The sequence below is a fragment of the Blennius ocellaris genome (genome assembly GCF_963422515.1).
Source record: "Blennius ocellaris genome assembly, chromosome: 2".
NCBI lineage: Eukaryota > Metazoa > Chordata > Actinopteri > Blenniiformes > Blenniidae > Blennius > Blennius ocellaris.
The window spans coordinates 2,268,104-2,294,694 of NC_137651.1; the positions used below are offsets into that span (position 1 = coordinate 2,268,104).

The following is a 26,591-nucleotide window of genomic DNA, read 5'->3' on the forward strand; positions in this document are numbered from 1 at the left end:
TTTAGCCTAGGAAAGACTGATGCTTCCTTTATCAAAGGAGGTGAGCTCATGCAGCCCCACAACATTTAAAGGGACCCGCTGTCGCGGCCCGATTCATTAATGGAACATTTAATTAATTATTTTATGGTGTATTCATTTAATTTTGGCACATTTAGGCAAAGAAATTATTTAGTGAAATAATCATATAAGTCTTTTACATAAAATTAATTGGTATTTTAAATAATTAATGATATTTAATTACGCATTTATATATTTAATTCCAATTCTAATTAATTAATGACACATTTAATTATTTTTAATGATTTAATGACATATTTTATATATTTAATTCCAATGCTGCCTTCAAGGACTGTAGGAAAATACCTATGCTCAGTAGAAACGTAAATCCTTAGAGAGCCTCATCATGAAAAGTATTGACATGCAAAAGGTTTGCTCGATGTTCTCAGGATACGGACATGCACTAGAACGGGCTCTCTGTGGAGCGGATCCCCTCGCCAATGCCACATTTGTTTGCGGGAAAGAGTTATAAAGCGGGGGCACGACGATAAACCAATACCGGAGTCAATCTGCGCTCACGCAGGCGTTTTCTAGATACTAAACCTAAATATTATCCACGAGCTCTGGATGATCACAGACGCTGATCTCCTTTTTTTCTGGGTATCAGCTATGGTGAAGGTAAAAATTCAGGAATAGGGTAAGATGTAGTTAGTTAAAAGAGTGAAATGTTAATGTAAATGTAATCACGGATTGTCCGAGCAGATATTGAACGCCTCATCTGATCTGCCCCAGGAGGGTTAAACACGGGCAGTTTCTTCTTCACTCTCTTCAGGGTTGGAGCCCCTCCCTGATGCCCCTGCCTCCTCCTGCCTCCTCCAGTCTGCCTCCCTGCCTTCGTTCGGGGTCGTAAAGTAGCTGAATAGATCTTAAAAGCCCCAAACACCGAGCAGCAGCAGCGGGGAACCCGGAGAAATCCTCCCGGGAGAAGAGCGCTTCTCGCGGCGTGGAGCATCAGGGAGCGGCCCGTTAACCGGTGCAGGTAAATGAGTTAATATCTGCTTGAAACTGGGGAAAAAAACAACGAAATAAAACGGCTTCTGGGCGTGTTTCTGTTAAGGACTGATTAAACACCATCATTTTTTTCTGACTTTCAGCTCATGTGTTTGATCACAGAAACGTGTTTGGCGAGAAAACGCAACGTGAGCAAACCAAAACGGAAAAGTTCAATACCACGAAACTGTATTTGATCTCGTCTGAGGTTTTATCTCAAGATTAAAAAAAAAAACTAAACGAAAACTGAAACTTTCGTCTTTTAAAGTCACGCTTACGTTTTGTTTACACAAATCCACTTCCGGTAGCTGCTTTCAAAATAAAACACCCCCGCGAGTATCCAAGGATCGTCATTTCTATCCATTCAAATTATTTTTAATCTTAACAAGGCGTTTAATTATGTGATCTGTATTTATTTTACACCCGTTTTGTTCCGACAGTAACTTGAATTATTATTCCACAGAGCAGTAAATGATATTCACGTTTCAAATCGATTTGCTTTATTAACGCTGCCAATTTATCTGTAGGATTTTCCTCTTTTTGGATTAAGAAAGGTAAATATATTCTGGTAGCTGAGGCTGGAAGGTGTTTGTTATTTAGTGCAGTGATTCCCGGCCATGGAGGGTCACGAATCCATCTTGATATAAAAAGCTATATCATTTTTTATGTTTTAAAAGGAGGCGAGAAAGCATTAAATTCATTTATGTCATTAAACTGTTAAGATTAAGCTTTTCAAGGTTTCAGTTTGGCCTCAGCTTGTTCTGCTTCCACACAAACTGAATAATTCTCAGAGCGGCCTGGTGTACCTTCAGCCACGTGTCTTCAAGAATTGGAATAATTTACATTTTATTGGCTAAAGAACAAAAATAAAACATCTTTCAACTTCCGAGTTGCAAGATATTCCTGTTCAAAATGCGAATGCAACTCAAGTCCATTGGGCAGGTTATTGGACGTGGAGCTGGAAGTGGTCTGTGTTGAGATGTAAAAATGCACTAAAGAGATCGTTGGTTCTTTGGTTCATTGTCCCATTACTGTAATTCAAAGTCGAGAGTTTGACAGCGTTGTAATTAATTCACGTTTCTTCTCTCAATCGGACTTAAATGTGCCATTATGTGCACGAATGTAGGGCGTGCCGAATTGGAAAAGTTGTCAGATCGTCTGGTTGAAAGCAGTGACTTCCTGTTTTCTGGTGTCATTGTTTGTGACTTCACACATTTTGCAAAGAAACGTAGAGTCGAGTAGAGAGCTTTATTCCTCCCAGGGGGGAAACAGACTTACAACAGCTCAAGGTAAAAGGTGCAGAACTGATAAAACTATGGAATTGAAATATGTAAACATATGTAGGAGCAAAAAAGAGCACAAAAAATAGAATATATAAAAACAATCCAGTAAAAGAAAAATCCTCTAAAAATAGAGTACATTGCCAGGCTTGGTATACACACAGTGTAGTTGGGTAAAGGGCAGTACTCAGTGCAGGTGTAACGGTGCATGTAGGACATTTACAGTGAAACGTGGGAGCTGTCGAAGAAATTCTTCTGAGCCAAAAAGTGAGGCGGGAGGAGCGTTGGAAACAGATCCGTACCAACGTGTCCACAAACGCATTCAGGGCGTGTTATTGCGACATCTGTTTGTCAGCCTGTCACATGTGTGTGTGTGTGTGTGTGTGTGTGTGGTTCCCAACATGAAACCACACCCATGTTTGGTTGGTGTTTCAGCCTCAGGACTAATGGAGCGGCAGGAGATCTGAGGGAGCGTCTGCAGACTGATCAGCTCCTGACTGATGCAAACAGGTCTGCAGACGGCTCTCATGACCTCGGCTGCTCCTTCAGTTAAATAAGAAAGCTATATTTATCTGATCACGTTCTCCAGGAAGTGCCAGTCGTCTCCACAGTTCCCTCACTTGATTCATTACTGATCACTGATCACATGGTTCCATTTTGCAGCGGAATTGAATAACTCTTGTCTGTTGTTATCAGGGAAATGTAACTCCATCTGTACTTTGTTTGACGCGGGGATGTCTCGCATAAGGCCCACACGATGCTTTCATTTGGCCAAACCACCAAATAAATGGTAATAAATTAGATGAAAACGTTAATTAAAATTTTTTTTTTTTAAACAAGTTTCTTTGTTTCTTTGGGAATTTGTAAAAACACCCATAATGCAACACCTTGTAACCCAAGAAGGTTTCATTTAAAATTGGCTTCATGTTGGGATTGTCATTTTCTATAACAACTTTCAGTTGTTTTTTTTTTTTTTAGCAAAAATGCAGAGCTTGTCGTCACGTAGCTTCTGCAACACAACACAACAAAAACCTGACAGTTTAACTTTGAAGGTTATTACGGCTTTTATTTTCCGGTCCAACCCACTGAGGATGCAGGTGAGCTGCATGTCGCCCCTGAACAATAAAGTATGACAGCCCTGATTTAACCAAACGCATGATTGTGTGTGCTGACACACAAACTTATGAACCACCCCCCCCTCCCCCCCCCCCCCCCCCCCCAACCACAATGAGTCATTTCCTAGTCATGCTGGTTGTTGCAACTCCGTCTACTCACTCAGAAACTGCAGCAGGAACAGCTCTTAATGTGAAATGTTGTTGAACACATCCCACAATGTTGTCCTCTCAGATTAAAGTGCGCTGATGTCATTTCCCCGCTCTGCGGCTTCATCTCTGCTCGCCGTCTTTAAGTGACACTGATGTTGTTAATGTGGAGCGTCTCCATGGCAACCCGGGTCTGGAGCGCTGGACTCGGTGTTGATCGGGTCTGGTCTGCGGTTCTCTCACCTCAGCTTCGTCAGACACGACGTAGAAAACCATCGCTAGTGATGTTTGTCCAGTCGCCTCTCCTGTGCTGCGAAACGTAGAATGAGGTTTCGGTGTAGATGAATATATTGTTGCTGCAGCAGCAGTAAATACACATTACATAACTGACCCAGTCACTGTAACTTGAACCCCAATCCATGAAAGTGAGCAAGCTTTTTCCTGACCCACATTCACCATTTCAGGAAAGAACTGAGTCTATAAAATGAACCTAAACAGCATTTCAACAAACACACCACCTCTACCACTGGACCCACTTACTGATGTTGCATATTCAGGATGAAGAAGGATGTTCTTCAGAAAGTTTGTGAACTTTATCCGATCGGGGAAATTGACAAATATTCTTTTTTTATATAGTCTTTATTAATTTTTCAGATTTAGAACAGTGGGGAGAAAAAGCAACAACAATAACAAAAACCACCCCGAACATGACGGAACACTGCAGCACACATACATATACAAGTACTACAAAAGGAATAAGGAACTGGATAAGCTGATCTAAAATTAAAGACGACGGTTGGTAATTATAGGTGAGGTATAGTTTCTAAAAGGATTCCATATCCTCCAGCATTTATCTGGTTTATGGTTTAAGTCATGAGTGAGTTTTTCAAGTTGAGAAGTCTGTGATAACCACATGTCGACTGCAGGGACCTGGGGAGTCGACCACATTATTCTAGCTCAAAACAGAAGGATTGTTAAACATTTAGTGTCGTCATCCAAGAGATTATGGTTGAAAAGACAGAAAGAGGGAGAGGACAATCTCCTGAAGCTCTTTCAAAGAAGTCTGGATGTGATCACATGACCAAAACAAGTGAATCCAAGTACCTTCGTGTATTCTACATCTATACCAGAGACTGGAGGTGCCAGGGAACGTTCTATGGAAGCAGACAAGTGTGTATTGAATGCAGAGAAACTCCAGATCCTGCTCCCAGAGTCACAGCCGGAGGAATCGGAGTAGATTAGAGAAACATAGATCTTGGAAAGCAATTCTCTGAGAGGTGACATTAACTAGTTTAAGCCTGTAAATGAATAAAGTTATTTTTGGAATTTTCGTTTGAGAAGAATACTCTTTTATTTGAACTCAAAATGAACGTGTCGGCGTGAACCTCCGGTCTGTGTGTTCAGGAGCGATGGCGGTTCCCTACGAGGGCCAGTCTTTCTCCGCCCTGAGGCGGCAGTGCCGGATGGACGGCCGTCTCTTTGAGGACCCCCTGTTCCCCCCGACCGACCAGTCTCTCTTCTACCAGAGCAATCGGATCGGCCGGGTCACCTGGAAAAGACCCAAGGTGAGACCAAAAGAAAGGCTTCAAAGTCTTATTGATTATGTTTTATACCAGGGTTTTTTTTTTTTTTTTACTTGTATTTTAGTTTGGGGACTGGATTATTTTAAAAGTCTATAGAAGTGGAGTCCTGCTTGGGGCATTGTGTGTTGACATCTGTATGATGTGATTTGACCACCACTGTCCTCAAAGGGTCAAGACACTATGTATCACTACAGTTAATGGAGGAGGAGGAGGAGGAGGAGGAGGAGGAGGAGGAGGAGGAGGAGGAGGAGGAGATGAAGCTTCAAGTAACCTTAAGTAATGTTTAGGAACTTTAAGTAACTTTAAAGTAGCTTCAAGTAACCTTAAGTAACTTTAACTAACCTTAAGTAACCTTAAGTAACTTTAAAGTAGCTTCAAGTAACCTTAAGTAACTTTAACTAACCTTAAGTAACCTTAAGTAACTTTAAAGTAGCTTCAAGTAACCTTAAGTAACTTTAACTAACCTTAAGTAACCTTAAGTAACTTTAAAGTAGCTTCAAGTAACCTTAAGTAACTTTAACTAACCTTAAGTAACCTTAAGTAACTTTAAAGTAGCTTCAAGTAACCTTAAGTAATCTTAAGTAATGTTTAGTAACTTTAAGAAACCTTAAGTAACTTTAAAGTAGCCTCAAGTAACCTTAAGTAATGTTTAGTAACCTTAAGTAACCTCACATAACTTTAAAGTTGCAGCGTGTTTACAAACAAGATCATGGAGGAGGAGGAGGAGGAGGAGGAGATGAAGCTTCAAGTAACCTTAAGTAATGTTTAGGAACCTTAAGTAACTTTAAAGTAGCTTCAAGTAACCTTAAGTATTTTTAAGTAATGTTTAGTAACTTTAAGCAACCTTAAGTAACTTTAAAGTAGCTTCAAGTAACCTTAAGTAATGTTTAGTAACTTTAAGTAACCTTAAGTAATTGTATCTTAGCAGAGAAAGAGACGAGATGTTTCAGAGCCTGGAAAGAGGACTTTCAGCTGCAGGGAGCAGCTCTTTGTGTTTCCCATGTGGTTAGCGAGGAGGACGTTCAGTGTGGTTGTTTGCTGTGGAGTGTGTACTAATCACGGAGGCTCCTGGATGTTAAAGCCCCGAATGCATAATGTCAAATCAAGTCGATCCATCAGTCGTCTGGCTGATATGATCTCCATTGAAGCCGGTGTGTCGAGTTCAATCAGTCATGAAGTGATCCCTGGACCTTGTGTGCATAAAGATGGGCGGGGCAGTGAAAGATTATCAGCCCTCTTGCTCAAGCAGTCCGGGGCAGTAAATCATCATCTAATATCAAATAACTTCACTAGATCTTGTTCTCGCGACCATCGTCCGCCAACAGAACCGGAACAATAAACTGAAGTAAGAAACGAAAGTCGACGCCCCTCAATGGCCGCACAGGCCCCAAATGACAAGGTACAGATCCTGGAGCGCACGGCTGCACATGTAGAACCAAAATATACAGTCTGTACGTCTGTCTGACCACGAAAAAACCCCGTGTGGTTCTCCTTTCTGATCCTCTGGGTCTTTAAATACTCTCACATACATCAGCAGCCCTGAAACCTGGATTATTACAGGCCTGCAGGCTGGATGCTGGGCCAGCCGTCATACTGCCTTTAATTAGTGTGTGTGTGTGTGTGTGTGTGTGTGTTCACTTTATCACACACTGACTGACAGCTCAAGTATCTGCATGTCAACGTCTTAACAGGCTTCATGTGTTTCTACCGTTTCACCCGAATCGCCTCGTTGAACGAACACCGACACGACGACAGGAAATCAATACTCGTTCACAAACCGCCGACACAAGAAAGGTGAAGTTGGAGGGTCTCGTCAAACAGTTTCCTCGTGACTGGATGCTCCGTTTTGAAGTAATTGTCGGTTTGTTTTCCATCACGAGGGGTTAAATGTCTCCGTGTTCGTTGCGAGGAGCAGCGTAAACATTTCACCGCCACCCAGTCCATGATATCGATCCACCAGAGAGCTTCCAGCTTCCTGTTTAATCATTTAACCTCTCAGACTGTCAACGACTGACAGTGAAGGGATGTTATAATCCTGAGTCCAGGTTTTAAGCCGGCCCTCATGCAAATGACTGTGAAATCTCAGCTTTGTTTGGAGGAAACAATCTGTGGATTTTAATGAAACATTTGGCCACATGGAGCTGAAGCTCAAGGTAGAGTTCATGGACTTCATGGAAAATGTCTTCCTGTGGGCTCGACGGGACTCCCTGGCCGGCCTTGTGCTCTAAATGATGTTTCAAATAGATGACTCACAGCAGTCAATAACAATAATCAATGAGTATTGTTGTTTTCCCGTCCATCGCTCAGTTGCTTCCATTTCACTTGAACGTCATGATCCTGTTTGTAAACATGCTGCAATGAAGGTAAACATCAAGCACGTCCATGTTTACTGTCATTTGAGTCACGCCGTCGTCACCAAGTCTCCTTCCTGCAGTGTGTGTGTGTGTGTGTGTGTGTGTGTGTGTGTGTGTGTGTGTGTGTGTGTGTGTGTGTGTGTGTGTGTGTGTGAGAAAGAAGAATAGTAAAGTTACTTAAGGTACTCAAAGATACTAAAAGTTACTTCAATGTTACTTGAAGCTACTTTAAAGTTATGTGAGGTTACTTAAGGTTACTAAACATTACTTAAAATTACTTAAGGTTCAAATTAATTAAGTTTACTTGAAGCTACTTTAAAGTTATTTAAAATTACTAAACATTACTTAAAATTACTTAAGGTTACTTGAAGCTACTTTAAAGTTACTTAAAGTTACTAAACATTACTTAAAATGACTTAAGGTTACTTGAAGCTACTTTAAAGTTACTTAAAGTTCCTAAACATTACTTAAAGTTACTTGAAGCTACTTTAAAGTTACTTAAGGTTACTTAAAGTTACTAAACATTACTTAAGGTTACTTGAAGATACTTTAAAGTTATTTAAGGTTACTTAAAGTTACTAAACATTACTTAAAATTACTTAAGGTTACTTGAAGATACATTAAAGTTTCTTAAGGTTACTTAAAGTTACTAAACATTACTTAAGATTACTTCAGGTTACTTGAAGCTCCTTCTCCTCCTCCTCCTCCTCCTCCTCCTCCTCCTCCTCCTCCTCCTCCTCCTCCTCCTCCTCCTCCTCAGTAAACTCACCTCCATAAAGGAATGGAGGCAGTTCACTAGGTCTGTTTAGATTCTATAGAATGCCCCCTGCCCCCTCCAATCTGTGTTTTGTTCTTAAAATAAAGACCTTTATTTGTTGTTTCCAACAAATCCAAACAAACAAAGATAAACCATTGTTTCTGAAGGCCACTTCACTCATTCTGGCTTTTGTATTATTGTTTGAAAGTCTTCTAATCCCATGTCGTCGTCCCCCCCCCACACCCCCCCCCACCCACAGACAGTCTTTGATCTCTTGATTGCGAAGTGTTTTGTGAGATTTTCTGAAAACAAAATGGTGAGAGGACGAGGTCGGGAGCACGGTGACTGTGATGCGCTCGTCCTTGCAGGAGTTGAGCAGTAACCCTCGCCTGTTCGTGGACGGCCTCAGTGCCCACGACCTTCACCAGGGCCAGGTGGGGAACTGCTGGTTCGTGGCCGCCTGCTCCAGCCTGGCGTCCCGGGAAGCTCTGTGGCAGAAGGTGAGTCCAAACCAGTTCTCCACACCAGTGTTTTTCAACCACTGTGCCGCGGCACACTGGTGTTTCCGTGAGATCTGGTCAGGTGTGCCGTGGGAAATGATCCAATTTCACATTTTTTATAAAAAAACATTTGTGTGCAGAGTAATCATGTATAAATACTGTGGCGAGCGCCGTGGAAGAATTGCTCTGAGTCGAGATTCTTTTCAGCCAGCTGATCACCAGAGGCTTTTATTTTGACATAAACACACCAAACCTTCATAACAGGATGACACTCCACACAACACACGTCTGGTTGCACACCAACATCCAACAAACCAAACTAGACGAAATAATGAACTATCTGAACCGAGGAACAAAAACACAACACAAGCACAAATCAACACACAACAACCCCAACAATAACCCTCAATAACCTCCGGCAACACATAACCTGAACTCCCATCATGCCCTGCAGCAACCAACTCCGTGATGCTACAATACTCTTCACCACTAGAGGGCAGCACAGAACTTTGCCGTTGAAATAGAAACTGACAGACGTCAGTCTGGTTAATCTCCACCTCCTGCTACCATCTTGTATCAAAGTACTGTGTCAGTGACAGTGAGGGAGAAGTTTTTGAAAAGGAAGAATGTGAACCAGGATCTCAGCTCTTCATCCATCAGGTCCAGGTTTCACACTGAGGGAGTCACTATTAAAAAAAGAAATTGGGAAATACTTTTTTTCTGTATTTATTTGATTCCTGTTGATAAAACTTTGATAAGAAAGACTTTATATTGTTAATAGAGGCTGCAGTTTCACATTTTAACATTTTCGGGTGGTGGTGTGCCTCCACATTTTTCCAAACAAAAAAGTGTGCCTTGGCTCAAAAAGGTTGAAAAACACTGATCTACATGACAAGGAACAACAATTAATGTGAGTGAACGGCATAGGATATCTGAAAGAAAACCACACACACACCTCCAGAGTATGAGAGGGAACGCGAAGGGAGAACATTGAACTGAAGGTCCAAATAGGATCAATCCAGGGAATTCTGCTTGTGCAAACCACTTTTTCACACCATATTGACACTTTACATAAAAAAAAAAAAAAAAAAAAAAAAATCGATTTATTCATTATTTCACAGACTTAATGATGTACGGATGAACTGATAATGACAATAATTCTGCCTCTGGGGATGGTCATTCTCCGTGGATTTCTATTTTAATTTGATCATTTTTGTGAAACGTCTCAATCCGTTGAAAACCCTCGAGACCGAGTGAGGTACCGGCATTTTATTGCTCTCGTCGGGGATAAAGTTAGAGTAGCGTGGAATCGTTTGGAACCTAAATGTTCAGTTATGTGCTTTTAAATAAGTACCAACTGGTCTCACAATTTATCACATGTCACAATGTAGTATTTAATAGTCCGCAGTGCATTAGAATTCACCAGTCAAGGTCCTTTTTTTCCCCTAAATGTTTCAAGCGGAGGCCCTCTGATAGTGAGGTGGCTTCTTTCTTCACATGCTACGCATCTTTGGAAAAGGGGGGTGCTCTTCTATTGAGAACTATACGGTATTATAGGAGTATGGACTCTTCATCAATTAGACTCGTACTGTTGAGAAACAGCTGTGAACTCACCAGCTGTTTATGGTGTGAAGAAGTTTGGCCTCAATGAGGAAAGATGGTGGCTTATTTCAACCCTTCATGACGGGACTGTCCAGCAGTTCATCTGATATGGAAGATGTATTCCAGGTCTTATGTTGTCCTTGTACAAAGTATCGCTAAAATAGGTTCAGACCTGCTTAAAAACCTTCAGCTTCAATGTTTGTTGACTGGACCCGTGATGAAGTCACATCTTTTATCCACAAGAGAGCGCCGTTCGCCTTATATATGTTGTTTTTCTTTAACGCGTTTGGCCTGAAGTCTGCCGGGATCAGCTCCAGACTCTCACGACTCCGAGAGGAAGAGGAGGTGTGAGTGTGTGTGTGTGTGTGTGTGTGTGTTCCCTTGAGCTCCATGCTCTTCCTCCAGCGCAGCCTCGTCCTTCCCGTCGGGTCTCGGCGGTGCCCTGCGGCTCACTTTTCCACCGGCTGGAGGGAAACTGGAGTCTGTTTCGGGAGCCGGAGCCTCTGTGGAGCAGCCAGTTGTCCTGACGCTCTTCCAAGGTCACAAAAAAAAACAAAAAACACCAAAAAGGCAGCCTTGAAAGCACCTTTTAAATCCACGGCCGAGACAAACCACAGCTCCACGGCCACGGCGGTGACTCCTGGCAGTGGAGAGCTGCTGGGTTGAATAGTCACTATATAGACATGTAGACAAAATAATAAAAGAAGTGTCACTTCGCTCTCAACTGGGAAAGTGACTATTAACTCATCTGAGCTGCATCTTATTCTGACAAGCCGCCTTTTCACCTGGTTGAGGCATTTACATCCCTCAATACATGAATGAAAAATTCAAGCAGATCCTTAATGAGAAATGTCCAATTTAAAAGACGTACAAGCAAGAAGTGTTTGAAACTAAAGTGTGGTTGTTGTCAGTAAACTGCTTTTTCCAAGTATTTTATCATGATGAAATGACCCATAGGGGAGTTTTTATGTTGACGTTTCGATCTGTTTCTAGGCTTCTCAGATTTTGGTCTTTTATAAGCGGCGGATTCTTCCAGCAGTTGGCGCTCTTGCCAAGCAGTGGGAAGGTTGTGGGTTCAAATACCGACGGCTCCTTTCTATGGCGAGTTTGCATGTTCCCCCCGTGGGTTTTCCTTCATGAACTCCCGTTTCCTGCCACAGTCCAAAAACATGCATGTGAGGTTGATCTCTGATGGTAAGTTCCCTCTGGATACGACTGTGTGTTTCTCGGGTGATGGACAAACACACACAGTATTCATATGATAACGCCGATACGACTCGTCAGCAGTGAGACCACGGGCGGCTTTAATGGACGTCATTGATCGCCGTTTGCTGTCAGGTCAGCAGTCATGCAAATGTCAATGTCTCATCCTCTACTCACCGTGAGCGTTTTCCTCTCGCCGTCACTCCCAAAAGCAACACAACCGCACGTAAAGAAACCCGACAGTCAGCGACAGTAACAACTCAAGAGCAACAAGCCAAGAATCATTGGAGACATTTTCACGACACTCAGCTGATCAGACGACATCACTTTTATTTACAAGAGGAATCGTTTCATGGCCTTCATTTAGTTATTTACTTATTTTTATTTATTTGTTTATTTCCGCAGTACACATTCTGCTCAAAAGGAGTGGGCTGAAGCAAGGAGCTTTTGAGCGCCTACCCCCAAATTCAGTGCAATAAAAAGTACATTTTACACTGATATAAAAGGAACAAAACATCAACAAAAGAGAACTTGCTACATTTCAAATGACTATATCAACACGGACCAAATTTACAACACATACACATACACATGCACATATAAGTTGATCCTACTTCTCATACTAGTTCCTCTTAAAAACTATAAAAAGAAAAATCATAATTTAAAGGGGTCATATTATCCAGTTCTTCAACACTTTCACATGAGTCTCATTGGTCCAAAAACATTCTATTTAAAGTTTATTATCCCAAATCCAGCTTTTCCTTGATTTTCCTCCATTAGAATATTGGATCATAGGAGCTACATTCAGAATCTGCTGTGTCCGTGTGAGCTGGACTGGCTCCGCCCACACATGACCATCTATGGGAAGAGGAGGAAGTACTTCCTCTCGTGGCGCCATGTGCCAGAGCAGAGCTGCCAAATTGTGGGAGGAGTCAAAGGGGAGGAGCCTACCTTGATTGTGATTGGCTAAACCCCCGATGACACTATAGAGGGTTTGATTTCTGATTGGCTGCTTTTTAAAAAACACTTTTTAAAACCTGGAACAAGAAATGACACACTTTCTTCTCTTCTGTGGCGTCGTTCCAGGTATGGGGACGACTAGTACTGTTGGAAAACCTTTAGAAAGTGAATTTTGCATAATATGAGCCCTTTAAGTCATTGACAATCGTTCAATGTTATTATGTAAGAGAGAAACTTTGAGCTGAGCAATATTTTTGCAATAGCAAGACTTTTCTGAAGCTGATTTTCAGTGTGTATGGGAGCGAGTTGAGTTGCGTACGGAGAGTTTCAGGTGTTGGAGGTCAATCGCTTTAAGCCGATGTTCTTCGTTTAAAAGGACCTGCAGGGTTTTTTTCTGCTCTAGCGTGCTTTTTTTTTTTTTTTTTGGGAGGTCAAAGAGATGCGAGGGCGTTCTAACGGGACTCTACTGGTGGAATAAACAACAGGTCATTTCCCCGGCGTGAACTCCACCGAGCAGCTGAGGTTCGCCGCCTCCGCTCCGTCTTTACAGGCCAGCAGGAAGTACATGACCTTCCGCACTTTGGCCAGCTCCGCAATCCTCTCCCCGAACTCCTGCATGTCCGCCTCCAGGAACTTCAGCGGCAGCTCGTCCGGGTCGTCGGCGTTCCGCCAGAAGGTGCCGATGGGCTCCAGCAGCTGGCGGGTCATCAGGTGGGTGAGGTCGGGCGTCCACAGCTGGCAGATGCCGGTGACGGTGACGCGGCCGCGGCCGGACAGGGAGAAGTGCCAGCGGGAGAAGCCCAGCTCCTGGGTGGGGAAGTCCAGCCGGTACACGGCCTCGTAGGGGAGGAGGAGGCGCTCGCCGTCCTGGCGCTTCTGGCCCGACTTCTGCAGAGACGACACCCGGAGACGCATCATCTGCGGAACACGGGACGAGACGTGGGATCAGAAATGTCCTGAAACAAATGGACTTTTAAGGGAAATCCCTAAAATGTCGACCGAGAGATCACATTGTTTTATCAAATGACGAGAACCGTGTGGAAACTGCTTCTTCTTCTTCTTCTTCTTCTTCAGTCATTTCAAGATGTGTTGTTGGAAGCTGAGGAGCTCTGGTGGAAGACAAGTCCGTTTCACCCTCCTCTTCAACACTCACATTGATCAGCTCATATGTTTCTCAAACCATCGGCAAAAAGAAACTCAAGAGCCTGACGGATCCAAACCAACGCAACAGTTTTTATTTTAACGACCCACTCGATGGCAAACTGACTGAAAAGGTTCTAGACTCGTGTCTCTGCGCTGCACACTGCTTCAAACTCTTCATCATTTAACACTCAGATGCGATCTGTCTTTCATTTGAACAAAAATATCTCTTTTGTTTTGTAATTATTTGCATTTTAATTGCATCTGAGTGTTTTTTTGAGCCAAGAAGCGCCTTTTTCGTCTATTTCAATAAACAGATTGAACAGATTTTGGTGGACGAACCAACAAATAGATGTTTCCATATTTAGCATCTTGCTGCCGCTACTGGTTTTGCATTGAGCTGATCCCAAACACTTGAATTAAGTCGGTGATTTGTACATTCTTTGTTTCACATTTTGCACAGAATTAGAATTATTAGAATGAACAAAAAGCTCTCGGATTTCAGACACGGCATCTGTCCGTCTTCCATCCTCCAGACCAGAGGTCTGCAACCTGCAGCTTCTCCGTGAAGCTTTCAGAATACGTCATGGAAATAAAAACTGTGGGTTCATCTTTGTTCGGTTTGCATTCCACCCCGTTTCTCGTCTCCAGGATAAAAACAGCTATAAATAGGGTCAGACAACCAGAATAGCTGGATTTCTTAAAAATGGAAGGGAAATAGATAAAAAAAAAATAGTCTGTCAAAATAGAAATATTATAATTGCTTGTACAGCTCTTTATTTTTCTTCAGGAAAATAAAAAAGAAACAAAAAGGAGAAAAGAAAAAAAAACAAATTGAAAAAATTATGAGAATAAGAAAACTCCAACAATCGGAGGCAGGCAGCAGCTGTAAACAGATAAATGATTAAGGCGGGAAAAGCTAAAAATCTATTAAAAATGTTTTTTTGTTGGTTTTTTTTGTCTTAATTCTAGATAATTTCCCTCTTTTGTGGCACCAGACAAATTTTATTTGGTGTAAAACCCCGAAAAACTACTCCTACTGTTGAATCCATTCTGGAGGTGGTGGATCTGAGCCCCATCATTGGCAGAGCCGACCCATTGATGCAAACTGACGATCACTCAAATCAACACACGTCCAGAAAAGTTTGTCCACGAAAGCCAATAAGAGCCACGCATCTAGAGGATTCCACTGAGCACTCATTTAAAGTGTTTTGACGGAGAAAAACATCAGTTTATCAGTCATTAACTGCTTTTTCCTACCATATATTTCAGTACGATGTGCACAAACCCCCCCCCAGGTTGTATGTTTGTTCATCCAGCTGCCTTTTCTCTCTGTGGGCGAGTCGCTGTCATTTGAGAAGCCTCACCTCAGTCAGCGCCACGTCTTCTTTAAACTCCAGCCGCAGAGTGTCGGAGGGAGATTTGTCCATGTCTGCCAGAGCCGGTCGGAGCGGAGAGGCTGGAGGCTGCTGTGAGGACGGATGCTGGAAGAGGTGGAGATCTCTCTCTCTCTGCCTCCCTCTCTCCTCCATCCATCCATCCCCCCCCCTCCTCACTGTTTCCATCACAGTGTACCAGCCCCGGCCCACGGGGCGGTTTGTTGAGGACACATTGATTTGGCAGAGTGAACGAGGGGGGGGGGGATCAATACAAACCGCTAATTATTCCCAGACTTTCATTCACATTTGTTGGTCGTTGTCTCTCGGGCTTCGTGTCGCCGACATCACGTCTCCCGTGACATTTCTCACACAATCTCTGCGTTCGTTCAGGCTCCCCCGGAGGGGAAAACAGCTCGTTGCTCGCGGAGAGAATTAACGTTCCCGTTCCTCTGGAGGTGTGAACGGCGTCTCTCTCTGCCCGCCGTCTTAGCTTGTGGGAGTGGAAAAAAAAACAAAAAACCAAGAAAAAGGTTTGAGATGGCTGAATATTAAATTGGGACTCGTTGGAGGATGTTTGAACGGCGTTGAGCAGGCGGGTGATGTGTGAGGGCGCTAGGCAACAGAAGGCACCGATGACGTGGGAGCGGGAACTCTGGGAGTTTCCCGAGGGCTTCTGGGAGCCGGGCTCGTCTCACCTCACTGGATCACTCACTTATTTTTTTTCTTTTTTTTTTGCCGGCCGCCTCAGCGAGGCCTGTGTTTGTGTTACGTCAGTGCCAGTGCGTTCGTCTGCTGGGAGCCTGACACAGGATGTGGACACATGACATTCCCCTGTCGAAAACTTTGTAAAGCCTCCGTTGCTTCTGTTAATTATAGACGGTGAAGGTTAATTAAGGGGAAACAAGTGGAGATGATGGCATCTTGAGCAGGACTGGTACAATAGTGCCATAATAACGTTTAAATTTGAACTACAAAGTTTTTCCTTTGTTGTGGTGCAGAGTAAACATGACGGAAATGACAACAATCTCAACATAAAGCCAATTTTAATGAAAACTTCTGGTGCAAAATACAGTGAAAGGTCCAGGAAATGTCTCCCATTGGTGTTGCATTATGGGTGTTTTTACAACCCCCCCCCCGACAGAAAGTTATTCGACACTAGTTTGACAGTAACGGGATTCTAATCTTTCATGGCAGCATCACTGACATCTCAGCTCGGGTCTCGGCGTCCAGAACTGAAGACATTTGGGAAATAATTAATGTTGCCTTTGACATTTTTACAGTTTGCAATCAGATACACAAACACTACACTCATTTACAGAACACACTCACTGGGCATGAGATCAGGTCGTACATATTCCTCATTAGATAATATACATGCATCCTGTGAGTACACACACACACACACACACACACACACTGCGACAGGAGCTCTTCACACTGTTGATTTAGATAGATCGAAAGATAGATAGATAGATAATTACTTTATTCATCCCCGAAGGGAAATTGTCTTGTTGCAGCAATCTGGTACATACGAATATTATAAAATACAATAGAATAGTAATAAAAGTAAAAAATAAAAATATCTGGGTATAAGACAAAGCAAAGCACAGAACGGAACATGCAGACATTAAAGGACCTGAGTCTCCTCAGGAAGTGAAGCCGGCTCAGGCCCTTCTTGTAGAACCTGTGTTGGTGGACCAGTCCAGTTTATGGTCCAGTGTGACACCCAGGTACTTCTAAGAGTCCACCAAGTCCACGTCCTTCCCACTGATGCTGACGATTGATGATTTCCTCTTGCAGGTGAGTAAAGGCTTGTCAAACTGCTCAATTCAAATCCAGGTCTCCTGACTTTGTCGCCTCCCTCGACATTTGGGTCAGGCTGGAGGTCAGAGGTCACGTCTGTAGCCCTACAACTGCCCCACATGTCAACGTAGGGTTTTTACCTCCAGCTCACCTCAGTAAAAGGACATCAGTGAACATTGATCAGACTTTAATAAAGTGGAAGCAGCACTTCTAAAGTCTGCTGTTCAAAGATGTTTCATCCTGTGACCTCCGTCCTGGACCAGGTGATTCCCGACTGGAAGGACCAGGAGTGGGCTGAAGAGAAGCCCGAGGCTTACGCCGGGATCTTCCACTTCGCCTTCTGGCGGTTCGGCGAGTGGGTGGACGTGGTGATCGACGACCGGCTGCCCACCGTGAACGGAGAGCTGGTGTACTGCCACTCCAACGACAGCAACGAGTTCTGGAGCGCGCTGGTGGAGAAGGCCTACGCCAAGTGAGCCCGCCCAACACCCACCCGGGTGTAGCGTCGTGTCGCGCTGCAGACGGTCGACGTGTACCGAGACGCTTCGGGGCAGTTTGAGGTGAAGCCGGCGGTGTTTTTTTTTTTTTTTTTGCCCAGGATGTGCGGCTGCTACGAAGCTCTGGACGGGGGTAACACGGCCGACGCCCTGGTGGACTTCACCGGCGGCGTGTCCGAGCCCATGGATCTGCTGGAGAGTGGATACAAGGACGACGAGGACAAACGCAACGAGCTGTTCGACAGGGTCCTGAAGGTCCACGACAGAGGGGGCCTCATCAGCTGCTCCATCCGGGTGAGTAGAGCGCCGACACAAACGCCATCGGCTCCCGCAGGACGGGGAGGGGGGGGGAAAACTCTCGTCACGCCTCCTTTTCCAGGCGGCCACCGCAGCAGACATGGAGGCCCGGCTGGCCTGCGGACTGGTGAAGGGACACGCCTACGCAGTGACCGACGTCCGCCGGGTGAGGCTGGGCCACGGCCTCCTGGCCTACTTCAGGTCGGACAAACTGACCATGATCCGCATGAGGAACCCCTGGGGACAGAGAGAGTGGACCGGGCCCTGGAGCGACAGGTGAGGCCGCAGATCTCTCTGTCAGGCCGTAGAAACATCTTAATCCATTTCTGCTGCTTTATCTGTTGTTGAACTTTTGCCTGCCGAGCATCACTGGAACTACATGTTTGTGTTCCCATGCGGTTTACAACAGGAGTCTGCAAAATGACAAAGAGCCATTTTGATTTCCCACCAAATTAATCTGAAATTCGGAAAGAAAATAAGAATATTTATAGATACAAAAACTGTGGTTGCATTCATGAAGTGTCATAGGTACAATTTAAATGTATTTCATTACATGTTTAGCTTCTTTTCACTGTGTGCTTCCTATCTATCTCTTTTCTTTTTTTTACTTTTCTTTTTCCTTTCTTACTTTTAAAAAAATCATTTTTCAGTTTTCATTCCCCCTTTTTCATTTTCATTTTTTTTCTTTTCCGGAAAAAAAAAAACCTACTAGAATAACTTTAGCTTTACTTTTCTTCATGGATATTTTTTTTTTGGGAGGAATGGTTTTACCTCAGTTTTCATTTCCATTCTCAGCAAATCCATCTATTCTGGCTGTTGTAGCTGTTTTACTTTTTTTAGCCGCTTTCATCCTGAAGATCAGGTCGGTTTGGAAAATGCGTAAAAACCAGAAGTCTGGCCTGTTTGTCTCGCCAGCCGTCGTCCATAAAGTCAGATTGGTTTTGCCTTCCGTGACGCAGAATGTAACTATTGGCCTTTAAAGTTGTTTGGATGTGACGTCACGTTTGTGTTTTCCAGCTCTGAAGAGTGGAAGAAGGTCAGTAGCGGCGAGAGGGAGAAGATGGGCGTCACGGTGCAGGACGATGGAGAGTTCTGGTGAGTCTGGGCCCCAACGCTGCCCCCTGTTGGCCAACCCGCTGTACTGTCCACGGGCGGCTCCCATCAGCCCCGCGTCTCCGTCCCGCAGGATGACGTTCGACGACTTCGTCGATAACTTCACCGACCTCATCCTGTGTCGGCTCATCAACACGTCCTACCTGAGTCTGCACAAGACCTGGGAGGAGGCCGTGATGTGCAGCTCCTGGCGTCGCCATGACGACCCGCGACTCAACCGGGCCGGAGGCTGCACCAACAACAAGCACTCCTTCCTCCAGAACCCACAGGTCTCATCTCTCCATCCACCCACCCACCCATTCATATTGCTTTAACTAATTCATCCAGAATTTGGTTTGGTTGGAGGGTAAACTGAGTCCTGACTCTGTGTGTGTGTGTGTGCGTGCGTGTGTGTGTGTGTGTGTGTGTGTGTGTGTGTGTGTGTGTGTGTGTGTGTGTGTGTGTGTGTGTGTGTGTGTGTGTGTGTGTGTGTGTGTGTGTGTGTGTGTGTGTGTGACTCTGTGTGTGTGTGTGTGTGTGTGTGTGTGTGTGTGTGTGTGTGTGTGTGTGTGTGTGTGTGTGTGTGTGTGTGTGTGTGTGTGTGTGTGTGTGTGGTAAGTAAGTAAATTTTATTTATACAGCGCCTTTCACAGACCAAGGTCACAAAGCGCTTCACAGTTTCAGTAAAAACATAAACAGGAATAAAATGCAAATACAGATTTAAAAGGCCAAGACAACACATTGATAGACATAACATCCCTAAAAGAAGTAAGCGAAAGCCTGAACAAATAAATAGGTCTTTAGTTGACCCTTGAAGGAATCAACAGACTCAATAGAATGCAGAGAGAGCGGGAGGTCGTTCCAAAGCTTGGGAGCAACAGCCTGGAAGGACCTGTCTCCTCTGGTCTTGAACCGAGTACGTGGAACCATCAGGAGGTTCTGATCCACAGACCTCAGAGCCCTGGCTGGGGCGTAAGGCTGGATCAGGTCTCTGATATAAGATGGAGCCTGACCGTGCAAAGCTCTGAAGGTTAAAACCAGAATTTTGAAATTGGTCCTGTAGGACACCGGCAGCCAATGGAGAGCTTTAAGGACAGGGGTGATGTGCGTCCTCCTGTTTGTGCGGGTCAGGATTCTCGCTGCAGAGTTCTGCACTAACTGCAGGCGAGACAACTCCTTCTTGTTTAGACATGAAAACAAACTGTTACAATAGTCCAAACGCAAAGACACAAAAGCATGAATAATCACCTCCAAATCATTTTGTGAGACCATTTTCCTGACTTTGGAGATTCTCCTCAGCTGGAAAAAGCAGTTCCTAGTCAGCTGTTTACAGTGTTGAAAACCAGCGACGTGTCTTTGTCAAGAAAAACACCCAGGTTTCTTAGGCTCAGTTTAACAGACTGGCCTAAGTCACCTAAGTACTGGGTTATCCCTGGAATTAAATCGTCAGGGGCTATAACCAATGTTTCTGTTTTGTCTGTATTTAGCTGCAGAGGGTTTTCACTCAGCCATTGCTTGATTCCAGCTCAGCAATAGACCAAGGAATCAAGCCTGTGGAGCTCAGTTGGCTTAAAAGTGCAGTAGAGCTGGATATCATCGGCAAAGATGTGGTAGGATACATCACAAAAACTCTGGATGATTTCCCCTAGCGGTAGCAAATACAACAAAAACAATACAGGACCTAAAACAGAACCTTGAGGGACTCCACATAACACGTCTGCTGATTCAGACCTTATCTGGTTTGCTGTCACACTAAAGCTGCGACCAGAAAGGTAAGAAGTGAACTACTGAAGAACTGATCCTGACAGTCCTACTTCGTCCCTCAGTCTTCTCAGCAGGATCTGGTGGTCGACAGTGTCAAAGGCTGAGGACAGATCCAGGAGAACAAGAACAGTGCACTTTCCGGAGTCAGCGGACATCATGATGTCGCTGGACACTTTCAGTAGGGCCGTCTCCGTAGAGTGATGTTTACGAAAGCCAGACTGAAATGTCTCGTGCATGTTGTTTAGATCCAGGAATACTGACAGCTGTTCCGAGACCACCTTCTCAAGGATCTTGGACAAAAAAGGGAGCTTGGAAATAGGCCTGAAATTACTGAGCTCAGTTGGGTTTAAACCTGCCTTCTTAAGTAATGGCTCTACTATGGCGTGTTTAAAAGGATTGGGAAACACGCCTGAAGAAAGCGAGAGGTTCACCATTTTGGTGACCCAGGGGCCAATTACCTCAAAAAGTCTGGATGGGAGGACGTCAGATGAGCAAGAGGATGGTTTCATTTTTGTCGCCAACGTCAAAATGTCAGCAAGAGACACAGACTTAAAGGAAGACCACAAGCTAGGGGCCGGCTCAGTGACAGCAGGGGGACCCCTCAAAACGGGAGGGATTTTCTCCTTGATCAACTTAATTTTCTCAGTGAAAAATCTCAAGAAGGAATTACTGTCTGCTTCACAAAATACAGGGGTAATAGGAGCATCCGGACAAACGAGAATTTATAGTGTCAAACAACACTTTGGGATTCTTCTTATTTAGTGAAACCAGTTTTCGGATATAGTCCGATCTGACATTCTCCATCATTTCATTGAGTGAGGCCACAAGATCTTTCAGATGAAGTCCGTGCACCTCAAGGTTTGTCGATTTCCACAGACGCTCAGTCTTTCGACAAAGTCTCTTCAGACCCAAGATGGCCTCATTCGTCCAAGGGCACACTGTCTTCTGTATTGACAGGTTGAATTTAACAGGAGCCACCTGATCTAAAATTTCAATACAGTGAGTATTAGAACAGTGCATGAAATTGTTCACATCGAGGCAGTCCGTGAACACAAGAGGGTTAAACATAGTAGAAAAAGAGTCTGCTGTATTTGGTGAGATAATACGCCTCTGAGACCTAACTTCTGCAGGCTTAGGGTCAGGACTGAAGCTCAGATCAAATAAAACGAGGCAATGGTCACTTAAAAGGACATCATTTACAGACACATTTGAGATGTCTAGGCCAAGTGTAAAAACTAAATCTAAAATGTGTCCTTTTTGATGTGTGGGCTTGGAAACATGCTGCTCAAAATTAAAAGTGTGTGTGTGTGTGTGTGTGTGTGTGTGTGTGTGTGTGTGTGTGTGTTCTCTGCAGTACATGCTTGACGTGAAGAAGCCAGAGGATGAAGCCCTGATCTGCCTGCAGCAGAGAGACCGCCGAGCGACGCTGAGGGAGGGCCGCGGCGAGAACCTGGCTATTGGTTTTGAGATACACCGAGTATGACGGGCGTCGATGGACGATCACGGACAGACGGACGGGTGAACAGACGGAACCGAGTGAGTGACGCTGTCTGCGCTGTGCCCAGGTGGAGCTGAACAGAACTTACCGGATGCACGTCAAGCAGCAGAAGGTGGGCGGCAGCGTCTACATCAACTCCAGGTCGGTGTTCCTGCGCATCGACCTGAAGGAGGGCCGCTACGTCATCGTACCCACGACCTTTGATCCCGACCTGGAGGGGGACTTCCTGCTACGCATCTTCACCGACCTGCCGTCCGACTGCAAGTAGGTTGTAGTACGTTTTTTTCCCTGAAAGTGTCCGAAGCGTAGCTCCGGGGCAAACCCCACAACCCTCTGACATATTCATATGGTCCCAGCAGGTACCAGCCGTTGTTTACCAACAGTTGATTATCGATGGTAGTTTAAAGTCCTAGTGAAATGTAAAACACTACTTTGCAAAAAACGACAATTGGGGTTCTACTTCTAAGGTTCCTCCGACTCTGCCCCACCACTGTTGTCGCATAACAAAGTTATTTGAATTTTGAATCTCCAGCCGAGGAAGTCGGGGGAATCCTTCTTCGTGAGCGTGACGTCAAGAGATGTGCAGATCTCCATCTGTTGTGTTTACATTGACTTGTTTCCCTCTTAAATATCCACGTTTTAACAGTGTTTTGAAGTTATAGTCGGCATTTTATGAGCCTTGACGAAAGATTGAGCCTGGAAGAGACCGAGAGAGGAGAGAAGGAGCACAGGCGGCGGGAGCGGCTAGCCGTTAGCTCGCGCGGCTAGCGGCTTGCGGCTAGCGGGAGCCGCTAACTCGGGCTAACTAGTAGACGATCAAGTAATACCTGGACTCATGTTCGGTGATTCCGCAGTGGGAAAAGCGCTTCGACATGATCCAGGAAGTCGGTCGTTCTGCCAAAAGTCAGGAGCCTCAAAGCCTCAAAGGTGAAAACTGGCGGCTGCTGAGGCGAGGAGACGAGGACGAATGGAGGACGAAGCGTCTTCTGCTTCCTCAAACATGTTCCAGACGGGGTCACCGATGGCAGAACGACTCATTCTGTGTCTTCTTCATCAATCACTGGGTTTGAAGTGATGATGATGATGAAATATGGTTAAATTCAGCCTCTTCGTGGTCAAAACTCTGATCCTCCATAATGTAAACACAACTTGGGCGTGTGCACAACCAGTGACATCACTCTATTATTGTCAGAAGCTCCGCCCAGCAGCGGCTAATCGGCTATTTTCTCGCAGATTGCCGTGTTTTAACATTTTACCCTTCAGCCAGTTAGCATAAAAAGGATCCTTGAAGCGACAGCCAGAGCGTTTTGGAGGTCGAATTTTCATTTCACGAGGACTTTAAACACAGTGGAGCTGGAGACCTGTCTTCCCCCTCTGTGCTGCAGGGAGCTGACTCAGGACGAGCCTCCTCAGACCTGCTGGTCCGGGCTGTGTGGTTACCCCTCCCTGGTCACTCAGGTCCACGTCCTGCAGGCCGACGGACTCGCGGCTCAAGACTCGGATGGAGGTAAAACATGAATATTTAGGCGCATGTGGATGTAAGGCCGTCACAAAGGCTGAGAGACGGACAGCGTTCAACATTTGCATCATGAGCATCTCAGTATAAAAGCACGACGGACCAGGGGAACTCCCAGCATCAACACTGGGGACAGAAACGCGCCATGGTCAGGATGTGGTGGCTGATTGCTGTGCTGCGTGTGTGTGGCCGCGTCGCGACAACTGACCGTGTGTGTTTCCAGCATCGGATCCTTACCTGATCATCAGCAGCGAGGGAGAGAAAGTTCGCTCTCCGGTCCATAAAAACACCCGCAGCCCCGCCTTCGACACCAAGGGGCTCTTCTACAGGAAGAAAGCCAACCAGCCAATCCGCATCAAGGTGTGTGTGTGCGTGTGTGTGTGTGCGCGTGTTGTGGTCACAGTCAATCAACCTGAGTGTTTGTGTGTCTCAGCTCTATAACCACAACGTCCTGAAGGACTCCTTCTTGGGTCAGCTGACGTTACCCACCGAGCAGGGCGAGATCCACAAGACGCTGCACCTGAAGGACAAGGCCGATCGCCGCGACAACGACCTCCCGGGTACCATCACCGTTTCCATAGTGACCAGCACCGTGCTCACCAGCATCTGAGACGGACGCCACGGGTTTTTTTTTACCAGAGTAAACAGGAAGTGTGTCCTGAAAATGGCTTTTTGCTCGTGGCATGGTTCGGTCATACAGCTGGGAACTGGTAAAAGTTACCAGTTGGAAATGTCCCACTTTGGACCCGGAAACTCCACAACCCAGCGGTCGCCCTGCACAAGACGGCTCAGACTACGTCTGTGAGGTCGATGCCTCCGAAAACTAGTCCAGTTATTTCACACGGACGGAGGATTATTAAAACCTTCTCTTCTCTGTTTGAAACTTTTCACTCCTCCAGGAGGGAAAATTCCCAGTTTGCCTGATGAAGTTGTAACTTTCCCAGTTCCCAGTCGCTTATGAACGTTTACCATCAGATCTCATGTTTGTCGCAGCTCTTCATTGAAGTTTTTACTTGAACTTATCTTTTTTGTCTTTCAAGTTTGCACTTTTCTTAAATATTATTTTTTTGTTTTTCTTTTTATTCTGGTCAGCGTTTGTTATTCTTCACTTTTACAATGTTCTAGGTTTCATATCGGAGCTTTTTTTAGCCTTCTAAACTATCTTACAATCCTTTTTTTTAAAACCATGGACTTGCAGAGGCAAAGGTTTCTTATTGTTGTCAGATAATCTGATTTATATTTTTTGTGAATCAACATTTATTTTGCTCCGGTGGCATTTTAACACATCTGCTTTTAAATGCCAAATCCCTATGGAGGTGTTATTGGTGAAAAAGGTTTGAGCACTTCTAAAAGTCACTTTTGTTTGTCATCCTGTTTCCTTCCCCTATAAATCACACATGGCGGCTCTCAGCTGAGACGTCTGGTGAAAAACGACCTCAGTGGAGAAAAAGACGACGCCTCTCTGTGATTGCCTGGTTTCGCAGCCAATCGGAGAACAGTTTCTCCTGCAGCCAATCAGGAGAGAGCATTTTGCCCGCGTTGAGGCGTGAGAAGAGTTCAACCGGCTTCGACCAACACATTCATTGAATCAGCAGCACGGCAGAGAATTCAGCAACGTTCACCATATGTTGTCTTTTCAGCCACATTAATGAATTAACTCCGAGGCGAAGCTGTGAAATGTAGCATCCCGTCACTGATTTACTCCGTTTCTGCTGAGCTGAGAGACATGTGTGACTTGTAGTTGAAGAAAAACAGAATCTGTGATTAATTCAGGAGAAACAAAATGTATTTTTACCAAATTTACTGCAGCAATTGTCGGGAAAATGTGTCCGTTTTTTTTTATCTGTGACTGGTAAAAAAGAAAAAAAGGATTTTGTGGTCCTGGAATTAAGAATTTGTCAATGTGGAAGTGTGGTGTTGTATTTGTGGACAGAGAAAAGAATAATACAGGTACACAATGCCCAGTACACAACTACAAATTCCACTTTTACAAGTGCTCAAACCTTTTTCACCAATCGCACCTTAAATTCCACGCATGTCTGCTGTTATCGCACGTGTCTTAACTTTCAGATGACAAAATAATCAAGAACACAGGAGGATTGAGGTATAGTTGTTCCATATCAGTGAGCAGTTTACTATTCTCTCTCCCGGTGATCCGGTCCAGTTCCAGCTCGGTAATGTTCAAAACCTCAGAATGAAAACTCTGATCCAGTTTACAGAAAGAAAACGGGGGCGTGTGTTTCTGAGCGTCTCCATTCACTCTCACCTCTTAACCTTTCCATGTCCTCACCACTGAACCGATGCACTAATGTCACGCTGAATGTGGCGTTACAACCTGGGGCCGCTCCGCCACTGCCAAAGGAAATGTGTTGGTTTAACTGATGGATAACTCTGAAATGTTCCACGCAAACAAACCACTTTTGCTCCCAGAAGCCAAAAACCTGCACTTTTTCTGCTCCTGCGCTCACACAGAGCGACTCAGTGTGGTGGTTCGGCATGTGTATTATTCTAAAACATACTTACACCTCTTTCTGTGTAGCAATGTAACTTCAAGTTTACACATGAATAAAGTTTACTTCCATTGCAAACACAAGGTGTGTGTCTTGTAGTGCTGTTCAGCTCAGACTGTTTTTGGCATATATTGCTTGTGTCTTTCATCTGTAGTTTATATTTTTGACATTTGTGTCTGTCGAGCCCAGTGGGCAGTCCCAGCTCGCCGTCTATAATATAGACATTTTAGTCATCATATAGACTCTATATCAGGGGTGTCAAACTCATTTTAGTTGAGGGGCCACATCACCCTGATCTGACCTCTGGAGGCCCAACAAGTCTAACGTAACATATTAAACTGCAGATATGGACTAATGTCAAAATCTTTCCTTCTTTTGATCCTTTTGTAACTGCAAGAATTTGCCAGTCTATTCTGAAATATACATATTAAAGTTAATCAGATCATTTCATTTCATTTCATTTTCATTTCATTTTATTTATTCTTTTTTCAAGGTAATGCAACCTAAAATAAAGCAACAATCCAACAAAAAACAAACAAACAATACA

The 26,591-nt window shown here is 44.5% G+C and overlaps 2 protein-coding genes across 2 annotated transcripts; one reads left to right on the top strand and one right to left on the bottom strand.

Moving 5' to 3' along the window:
- The first annotated feature begins 816 nt into the window (after positions 1-816).
- On the top strand, positions 817-26,127 carry LOC308137862 (calpain-5-like). Its single transcript, XM_080506739.1, has 13 exons — positions 817-1,036; positions 4,994-5,154; positions 8,652-8,783; positions 17,134-17,342; positions 17,469-17,661; positions 17,747-17,940; positions 18,682-18,759; positions 18,851-19,046; positions 21,875-21,997; positions 22,086-22,282; positions 23,404-23,525; positions 23,758-23,894; positions 23,968-26,127. The coding sequence occupies exons 2-13, from the start codon at positions 4,999-5,001 to the stop codon at positions 24,142-24,144; spliced, it is 1,914 nt and encodes a 637-aa protein (XP_080362865.1). The 5' UTR covers positions 817-1,036; positions 4,994-4,998; the 3' UTR covers positions 24,145-26,127.
- LOC308137874 (olfactory marker protein-like) lies at positions 12,987-15,118 on the bottom strand (the record flags this gene model as incomplete). Its single annotated transcript, XM_080506755.1, has 2 exons — positions 12,987-13,466; positions 15,056-15,118. 2 exons carry the CDS (start codon positions 15,116-15,118, stop codon positions 13,035-13,037), a joined length of 495 nt encoding a protein of 164 aa, XP_080362881.1. The 3' UTR covers positions 12,987-13,034.
- Positions 26,128-26,591: the final 464 nt, after the last annotated feature.

Bases quoted from the DNA above. Each gene is read 5' to 3' on its own strand.
- LOC308137862 (XM_080506739.1), top strand. From the start codon at position 4,999: ATGGCGGTTCCCTACGAGGGCCAGTCTTTCTCCGCCCTGAGGCGGCAG. The intron at 8,784-17,133 runs GTGAGTCCAAAC...GTCCTGGACCAG, and splicing joins GGGAAGCTCTGTGGCAGAAG to GTGATTCCCGACTGGAAGGA. The intron at 17,941-18,681 runs GTGAGGCCGCAG...TGTGTTTTCCAG, and splicing joins ACCGGGCCCTGGAGCGACAG to CTCTGAAGAGTGGAAGAAGG.